This window comes from Cervus canadensis, chromosome 3 (genome assembly GCF_019320065.1).
Source record: "Cervus canadensis isolate Bull #8, Minnesota chromosome 3, ASM1932006v1, whole genome shotgun sequence".
Classification (NCBI taxonomy): domain Eukaryota; kingdom Metazoa; phylum Chordata; class Mammalia; order Artiodactyla; family Cervidae; genus Cervus; species Cervus canadensis.
This window is the reverse complement of record NC_057388.1, coordinates 77,877,936-77,888,015: the sequence shown is the minus strand read 5'-3', so window position 1 is coordinate 77,888,015 and position 10,080 is coordinate 77,877,936. Positions and strand designations below refer to the sequence as shown.

At 40.6% G+C, this 10,080-nt stretch overlaps 1 protein-coding gene and 1 non-coding gene across 3 annotated transcripts in view; both read right to left on the bottom strand.

Moving 5' to 3' along the window:
• Positions 1 to 10,080, bottom strand: part of VPS41 (VPS41 subunit of HOPS complex) — a 409,984-nt gene that overhangs the window by 15,838 nt on the left and 384,066 nt on the right. For both annotated transcript variants that reach the window (XM_043463545.1, XM_043463546.1), the window contains 3 exons: positions 7,331 to 7,468; positions 1,193 to 1,247; positions 386 to 526 (listed from right to left, as the gene is read on the bottom strand). In XM_043463545.1, the coding sequence (XP_043319480.1) occupies positions 386 to 526; positions 1,193 to 1,247; positions 7,331 to 7,468 (334 nt within the window). The remainder of the gene's footprint in view (positions 1 to 385; positions 527 to 1,192; positions 1,248 to 7,330; positions 7,469 to 10,080) is intronic.
• LOC122438949 lies at positions 173 to 279 on the bottom strand. The gene has a single exon (XR_006268694.1). It is a non-coding gene; the product is annotated as a U6 spliceosomal RNA (small nuclear RNA).

The window sequence follows — 10,080 nt, the reverse complement described above, 5'->3', positions numbered from 1 at the left end:
GTGTTGAATTTTGTCAAAGGCTTTCTCTGCATCTATTGAGATAATCATATGGTTTTCATCTTTCAATTTGTTAATGTGGTGTATTACATTGATTGATTTGCAGATATTAAAGAATCCTTGCATTCCTGGGATAAAGCCCACTTGGTCATGGTGTATGATTTTTTTAATTTGTAAAAATATGGAACGCTTCACGAGTTTGTGTGTCATCCTTGCGCAGGGGCCATGCTAATCTTCTCTGTATCGTTCCAATTTTAGTATATGTGCTGCTGAAGCGAGCACTTCACGACATTTTAAATTCAGTGCATCTTGAGATGATTCTTACTCTAGACACAACTGGCTAAATGGAGAGAAAGACGTTATAAAGGCAGATGGGTGTTCTACTTACGTGGTTTGTCGATGGAATATAAGATCAGATCCTCCCAGAGTTCTGCATCATCCTGCTCCTTGGCAAACTCAATCGCTTTGTCAACGTCATGCAATTCCTCCATAATCATCTTCAGGGCACTTCGGCTGTTACCCATTCGGCCTAGAACAATGTGAGACACACGTTTAGGATAATTTATTTAAATGTTTTAAGAGAAATCACATCTCTCTCTATTTGTTTACATAGTTTGATAGCCATGACAAAAAGCGAATTTCATTCTGTGACAACTGAAACTTACTAAAATAAATAAATCCTAATTACTAGGTATTTACTTTGTACTGAGTAGTCACTTAAGTGCTTCACATGAATTACTTCGTGTAATCACTGTAATCCAAGGAAGTATGTTCTATTTCAATTTTATAAAAAAGGACAGACGTGGTAGTCACTTGCCAAGATCATATAGCTACTAAATGGCAAATCTGGAATGTGAAACCAGGTCTGTCAGATTCTGACTTCCTTCTGATGAAAAGCAGAAAAAGAAAAACAAATTTGTCAACCCATCCACAATTTATTTTGATTTACACTGTAAAGTGTAAACTGATAGTTTTATTACACAATACTAATTATTATCTCAGTAGCATTTATTAAATAATGCTACCTTCTTTATTGAGCTATGAAGTCTCCTTTTCCAAATATTAAATTCTTATATAAAACAGGCTTTAACCTCTGTTACTTTGGTCTAAAACCTATGTCCATTCTTGGAAAATTTATATCACGTTGTCACCCCACTCTAGTTTATGGGGACCAAAATGAATCAAAGCTACTTACTCAGAAGATAAACTGTCTCTTCTACAAAGTTTCTCTGTTGACAAATCTCAAGAGCCTTCAAATAAAGCAAGGTAAAAATGTTATGTGTTATCATATAAAAACAAATATCTATAGTCACTTAAACATACAAGTTTGAAAGAATTTCTCCACTGCCTCCCTTTAAAAACAAAGCAGAAGTAAATAAGCCTAAGTTTTGCTTGTAGCTGTCCAGATTTCCCTGAGAGGCGCTGGATCCTACACAATTTAACTGATAACATATTTGAGGTAGAACATTCCAGAGCAAAGGCAGGAAGCAAGATGCTGAAACAAAGGTTCTTCCCCACAAAGCTTTCTCTCTTTCTGCTACTTGAGGTTTCTTCATGGCACTGGTCTAAGCCCTATTTCCTTCCATTGGATTGTAAGCTCCAGGAAAGGACTACTGTTCACAGCTGTATGTTCCCTGTATGGAGCAGTAAACATTTGCTGCATAAAGAATTAAATACTGGGGTGGGAATATTTCTACTGCTGGCTTACAGGGTCTAGAAAAAAACTCTGTTCAAGGATCTGTCAAAAGTGGGACTGAAAAGATATGTGCACCCTAATGTTCACTGTAGCACTACTACAGTAGTGAAGACATGGAAACAACTTGAATGTCCATCAACAGATGAATGGATGACGATGTGGTACATATATACAATGGAATACTACTCAGCCATAAAAGGAGCAAAACTGGTTATCTGTAGTGATCTGGATGAACCAAGAGTCTGTCATACAGGGTGTAGAGAAAAACAAATACCATATATTAATGCATTATATAGATAATCTAGAAAAACTGTACACATTAACCCATTTGCAGGGCAGGAATAGAGATGCAGATGTAGAGAATGGACTGGTGGACATGGGGGTGAGGAGGGAAGGAGAAGGTGAAACGAACTGGGAGAGTAGCACTGACATATACACACAATCGTGTAAACTAGCTAGCTAGTGGGAGGCTGCTAGAGAGCGCAGGGATCTCAGCTTGGTGCTCTGTGGTGACTTGGAGTGGGACGGCGATGATGGGGTGGGAAGGAGGCTCGAGAGGGCGGGGTATAGGGTGTACACATAGCTGACTCATTGCTGTTCCACAGAAACATTGTAATCATACTCCATTTAAAAACAAAGTAACACCTTACTTTAGAATTGGAATGAAACTAAGATAATGTTTTAGAGTTGTTTAGTAACTAAGTCATATCCAACTCTTTCCGGACCCCATGGACTGTATAGCCCACCAGGCTCCTCTGTCCATGGGATTTCCCAGGCAAGAATACTGGAGTGGGTTGCCATTCCCTTCTTCAGGGGATCTTGCTGGCGTGGATTCTTTACCATTGAGCCACCAGGTACACAATCATTTAAATGAGAAAATGAGAAGACCTGAAGGTCACAATGAGGAAGAAACATCACTAATTTGATCACTCACACAATTCCTTTAAAAATAATGTAGCAGACAAAAATGGAAATATAGATCAATGGAATACGATAGAAAGCCCAGAGATAAACCCACGCACCTATGGTCACCTAATCTATCACAAAGAAGGCAAGAATATACAATGAAGAAAAGACAGTCTCTTCAATAAGTGGTGCTGGGGAAACTGGACTGTTACATGTAAAAGAATGCAATTAAATCACTTCCCAATACCATACACAAAAATAAACTCAAAATGGATCAAAGACCTAAATGTAAGGCTGGACACTATAAAACTCTTAGAGGAAAAGATAGACAGGATACTCTTTGACATAAATTGTAGCAACATCTTTTCTGATCTACCTCTAAGAGTAATGAAAGTTAAAGCAAAAAAAAAATAGGACCTAATTAAACTTAATTTTTGCACAGCAAAGGGAACCATAAACAAGACAAAAAAAAAAAAAACCCCTCAGAATGGAAGAACATATTTGCAAATGAAGCAACCCACAAGGTATTAATCTCTAAAATATACGAACAGCTCATGTAGCTCAACATCAGAAAACAACCCATTCAAAAAAATGAGGGGAAGCTAGAAACAGACATTTTGCCAAAAAAGATATGCAGATGGCCAACAACCACATGAAACATGCTCAACATCATTAAATATTAGAGGAATGCAAATCAAACTACAACAAGATATCATCTTACACTGGTCAAAATGGCCATCATCAAAAAATCTACAAACAATAAATGCTGGAAAGTGTGTGGAGAAAAGGGAACCCTCTTGCACTGCTGGTGGGAATGTAAATTGATACCATCACTGTGGAGAACAGTATGGCGGGTCCTCAAAAACTAAAAACAGAGTTACCATATGACCCACCAGTCCCACTCCTGGGCATATACCTGGAGAAAACCATAATTCAAAAAGATACATGCACCCTAAAGTTCATTGCAGCTATTTACAACAGCCAGGACACAGAAACAACTTAAATGTCCATCAACAGAGGGCTGGATAAAGATATTACATATATACAATGAAATATTAGTCATAAAAACGACGGACACTGTGCCATTTGCAGAAATGTAGACAGACCTAGAGACTATCATACAGAATGAAGTCAAAAAGAAAAGATGTCATATTAACACTGATATGTGGGATCTCAAAAATGAGACACATGAACTTATTTGCAAAGCAGAAATAGAGACGCAGAGGTGGAGAACAAACGTATGGACACCAATGGGGAAAGGAGGTGGGATGAATTGGGAGACTGGGATCGACATTTCTATACAACTTACACTATGTATCAAATAGATAACCAACGAGAACCTACTATAGAGCACAGGGATCTCTACTCAGTGCTCTGTGGTGACCTAAATGGGAAGGAAATCCAAAAAAGAGGGGATGTATGTATAACTGTTTCACTTTGCTGCATAGCATAAATTGATACAACATTGTAAAGCAACTATTCTCTAACAAAAATTTAAAAAGAGATGTGGCAGAGATGGCGAGATGTTCCCTAGTATCTATTGCCCATTTCTTCTATAGTAGTAAGATTATAGTTGGTTGAGTGATTGCCCAGAATTAAAACCTCAAGGCCTCTCCGGTGGTAGGAGAGCTATGTGACCAGTATCCACCATGGAGATGAACCAGAAATGTGGGACGGCAGCTTCTGGGTCTCAGAACACCCTGCTCTCTTATTTTTAATCCTTTCATCCAAACTGCTCTTGGAAACATGGATGATACAGGAGACGCAGGAGACCTGGGTTGGATTCCTGGGTCAAAATCCTCTGGAGTAGGAAACGGCAACCCACTCCAGTATTCCTGCCTGGAAAATTCCATGGACAGAAGAGCCTGGCAGCCTACAGTCTGTGGAGTCACAAAGAGTTGGACACATCTGAGCACATACACAAAGCATAAAAGCATGTTTTCTTTTAGATTCTTGAATATTCCCGAGCAATAGTGCTCCATCTAGAGGAAAAAGTAGGTAACAGGACATACATTCGTGCACGTGTGCAAAAAAGAATAGAAAACAAGTGACAAGACAGAATAACAACAAAAATTGAGTAAAATATGATGTAAAAATAATACTCAAATTTTTCCTTTCCTTATTTAATGTAAAGGTAAGTAACAGAGTTAAAAATTTGGGTGTTAACTAATGGAAATTTTATCAGCCCTATCTACCATATCAGTTTTATAATGATTTCTACATAGCCTTGACCCCATCATCTTTTATACAGTCTTATTTTTCTTTAAGGAAAATTAGTAAACTATGCATCTCCTACTTTATTCCTCCAGATTCATATATACTGCCACCTTGTGAATGCAATTAGATATGAGAGTGACCATAAATTCAGGTATTAATTGATAAAGCTAATATTTTGCTTTTAACTGTTCTAGGCATAAGCAAATCAGATTTGCGAATGTGAAAACTAGGGCCTGATGACCACACCTGGAAATGACAGAAGAATGAACAGTTGAAAAACTGATGTCTCTCACAATTCTTGCAATATTGAGGAATATCTTTATTAGTATTGCTGTTGTTATTATTTTAATTAAATTTTTAAACCTGAAAAAGATGATTCCTTACCACAGTGGAAAGTATTTGGGAACTTAGAGACTCAGGTTCTAAGGCTCAGCATGTTGTCTTATAGTTCTAGACTGGGGGGAAATCTACTTAGGTTTTTATGAGTCAGTAGTTTTTCTGTGTTACAAGTAAATGTAAAAGGAATTTGTTTCTAAGATGAAACAAAGTGTGCACAGAGTTATTATTTCTAGGGAGAAAGGAATGAGATGCTGCATGAATTAAAGTCAAGAAAATCTGCTTCAAGATGGCTTGGTGTACCTAAGCAAGGACAGTGGTATATTTTTTGCAAATATACAGACTTCCCACAATGGGGTCTCAGGCAAAGATAATCTCTAATAAAGATGTCTCAAAGATCTTTAACATGAAAGCCTAATGACTTGATTATAGTGACATGTTTCAACCATTACTGTCTCAAATACATTTTGTTCAAAATTCTCTTTCCACTGAAAGTTATCTTAAAAAAAAAAAAAAAAAAAACTACTTCAAATATAATTGTTCTCAGGTTTGTGTTGAATTCTCTTATCTGCAATTGATTTTTCCCAGTAGCTCAGAGAGAAAAATTCCAAAGGGCCCACACAATGCTCCAAGTGAGTTCTCTGTATTAGAAATATCACGTGTGGGGATGAGAATTTCTGATGCTCTCTTTGTGGGCAGAGCAGTGTGCTTTCCATTGAACACTACCAGACTGGAAAACTGTAAACCAAATGGGTTGAAAGCATGTTCCAGACACGGACGTACTGGAATCCAAGTGGAGGCTTTGTATGGTGTTCAGCAAAGGGGAAGAAGGATGCCTGGGTGGGTGCTGATCACCCTCGTGTGCGGGGCTCTGGCTGAGGAGTCAACACGACAAGGCCAGGTCTGCCTGGAAACACATGATGTTTCCTTCAAAGTGAGGTACAAACACAGGGGCACAGTTCAAAGATGAAGATTCTCCCTCTTTTCCTAGATGATAGATTCAGAAGTGAGAAAAGAGAGGAACGTTTGCTTTTCTAAGATGATGTGTTTCCAAATTTATTCTTGAGTAAAAGCCTTAGGGCCCAAACGTAAACTGTTAATGTTTTTCATAAACTAATATGCAGGCAAGATTTTTTTTTAATTAACTGTAGATTCAGAAAACCCACTGAGCTGAAACTGGTTCATAGTATTCAACACATTTGAAGTTAATCATCATGGGCTGAAGAAGCAACTAGAAAAGCTGTGATTGCACATACATTGCATGTTGTCAGTCAACTTCTTAATACGTGTCTCTCATGGGTCACTTTGTTTTGTTGCTACATATGGCTGACGGTAGAAAGTACTTGCTCTCTGGCCATCTTAATTCAGGAAGACATGTGTAGATGGTAGAGAGCATTCCAGATGGTGTGAAGAACCACGGGAAACAAAGCTGAGGGTCTTCAATCGCCCAGGTTCTAGTACACACATGGTGAGTATTGTAGTTTATTTTGAAACAGCAGGCTCATAACACTTACTAATTCATATTCAGCCCTAACTAGAACCTCATAGGTATTAACTTATTCATTCATTTGACTGACATGCAATAAACATTTAGTATCTAATGTGTGGCTGGCTACCAAGTTTATGAGACTCAGTGAAACAAACTCCTTTTCCTTGAAGAATTTATAGGATGGTGGGAGACTAGAAACCATAGTTATAACTACAGTTAACTACATTATAACTGTAATGGAATTGGGTGTAACAGAGAAACAGAAAAGTACATCATGTGGGTATTTACAGCACACAGGATGCAGGAATGAAGTTATGTATCAACTTGGGGTCCTGACCGGGGCAGTTGCTTCTGGCTTTGGGTGGTTCGTGTCCCCCTCCCAGGCTGACTTTGCTGGTAAATACATCAGACTCCAGACAGTGTTTTATGGTTGATTGAGTTCTAGACCCTGGATCAGACCTTTATCCCAGTTAAACCTGGAATAGAGATACTTGAGGTCCTCACCAAAATCTGATCAGATAGGACCTCCCATTGTGATAGAATGCCTGGCAAAACCTCATGCCTGGAAAGCCAGTCTTTCCCTTGAACGCGGATGGATGAGCAGAGACAGAATACTAGAAGAACCCAGAGCTTACCAACAGTGACGACTCTCACCTCGCAGTGTTTGAGCCGGGGCATCTGGGACTCACCTTTTCAAGGGGGCAGTGGATACTGTCTCGGAGAAATGGAAGCAAGTTGGGTCGGTCGAATTCAGCATAAAGGCTGATCTGCTTCTCATGGTAGCGCTGTCCCTTATGATGGTCTCTTTTGAAAAGCTTATGCAGATACTAAAAAGAGCAAAGGAATAAACAAGGGATATTAAACTATGGAACTGATACCTGTTTAACATTGCTATTTTCAGCCACAGACAGGCTGGCGGAAAAGCAGTTTTTGGGAAAAATCTCTAGGTGAAGGGGAAGTGGAAAGGAACCTCGGTAAGAGCAAGGAGGTGCTGGTACTTCCTAGAATGGCCCCGAGTGTCCTGTATCTGCCTCTTACCGACCATGTGGCCCTGGGCAGGTCACTAACCTCTTTGTGACTGAGTTTCTTTATCGGCAAAAATCTTCAGTTGTGAGGACTGAATGAGTTACCATTTGTAAATCACTTAGAACCACACCCGGCACAGAATAGGCACTGCAGAAATGTTAATGACAGGCGCTGTTAATATTCTCACCATCATCTGCTTCACCTCAGAAATAAAATGCTTGATCAGTGGTGTTCCTAGATTGTAAAAATTCTCATCCTTTATATAAAAGGGGGTAGAGGCATGGCAAGAACATGTTCTTAAAAATAACTCCAGTAGCAAGTGCTAAATTAATTGTTGTATTTTCTAAATCTCCTGTCCTTAAGTTTTACTGAGATCTGTGTTTGCCATGAAATGCTGCCTCCACTGGGGACCTCAAAAAGTGAAAAAAATCAAGAGTCAGGTGTTCTGAATCCATTTTCATAGCTGATTCCTTTTTCTGACTGAAAAAGTTAATGAACCTTCAAGGCAGTGAATGATTCACTTTCTACTTGGAGTAGTAGCAAGGGGATCAACAGATTGCACAGAAGTCAGAAATCGATGTTCAATGTTTCAGTTCAGTTCAGTCGCTCAGTTGCATTCGACTCTTTGCGACTCTATGAATCACAGCACGCCAGGCCTCCCTGTCCATCACCAACTCCCGGAGTTTACCCAAACTCATGTCCATCGAGTCAGTGATGCCATCCAGCCATCTCATCCTTTGTCGTACCCTTCTCCTCCTGCCCTCAATCTTTCCCAGAATCAGGGTCTTTTCCAATGAGTCAACTCTTCGCATGAGGTGGCCGGCTTCAGCATCAGTCCTTCCAATGAACACCCAGGACTGATCTTTAGGATGGACTGGTTGGATCTCCTTGCAGTCCAAGGGACTCTCAAGAGTCTTGTCCAACACCACAGTTCAAAAGCATCAATTCTTCGGCGCTCAGCTTTCTTCACAGTCCAACTGTCACATCCATACATGACCACTGGAAAACCATAGCTTTGACTAGACGGACCTTTGTTGACAAAGTAATGTCTCTGCTTTTTAATGTGCTATCTAGGTTGGTCATAACTTTCCTTCCAAGGAGTAAGCGTCTTTTAATTTCATGGCTGCAGTCACCATCTGCAGTGATTTTGGAGCCCCCAAAAATAAAGTCTGACACGGCTTCCACTGTTGCCCCATCTATTTCCCATGAAGTGATGGGACCAGATGCCATGATCTTAGTTTTCTGAATGTTGAGCTTTAAACCAACTTTTTCACTCTCCTCTTTGACTTTCATCAAGAGGCTTTTTAGTTCTTCTTCACTTTCTGCCATAAGGGTGGTGTCATCTGCAATGTTTAGTTCATGTTAAATGGACACAAACACCCTAGAACCCACCCGAGGTGGGAAGACTTCATCACACCAAGTGCATCCGTGCATGTGCCCCCTTGATCAGATTGGTTCATCGACACCGTGCATCAGCCTGCCCTGAAGTTGTGGACGGGGAATGAAGTTGCTGGAGCTTGACACTTGCTGTCGTATACAGTCACTGTATAAGCCCAACCAGGACACAGCACACAGAGAAACCCCTCCTCGGGTTACCCGCTCCCCTCGCTCTCAGGCAAGAACTGGGGGTGTCGGAGAGAAGTCCCTGCTCCGATGAAGACTCCGGCCATTCCACTGGCATGGCGTCAGTGTAAGAGCTGACATACTGCTGTTTCCCAGAGGTGCAGATGGATTAAGAAGGTTCTGTCACATCTTTGGGGCAAACGCAGAGAGACATTTCTTCGCCTGACGGAGACGATGGGCCACTTCAGAGTGAGCGCTGCCGCCATTCTACCGCTGCCCCAGTGACACTGTCACTTGATCCCTGCCGCCTGTAATCCTGTCTCACGGCTGAAGGGAGCCAGAAATCACTGCTTTGCAAACAAATTCCACGATGACCCACACAGAGGTACCTTGCGTGGGTAAGCAGATAATCTGGAGATTTTCAATCATGAACAACAGAGCAAAAAACATTCAGAAGACCACTGAGCAAACAACCAAAGGGACAACCGCCCCCCGCCCCCAAGTCACTTCACGTTCCTACATTGGAGTCTTCAAAAGCTTCAATGCATGAAAATGACTTATAAATGCTCTATTTCCTAACCCTTCTCCCGGGGTGCAAAGAGGTGCGCAAAGATACAGCAGTCTTATATGATGCTCACAGGCCTACTGGAACAACCCCCATTTTCACTGAAGACTTCTCTGGTATCATTTTGAAAGGACAAAGAAAAACATCTCTTCCTGTTTTGCTCCCATGATGACAGCCATGCAGAGAATCAAAGGAGAACCCCAACAAAAGGAATCTAGAGTAATGGACCCCATGGCACCACCGCACAGGCTCTGTCAAAAAACGAGGCTCTGCTCTGAGAGTGTT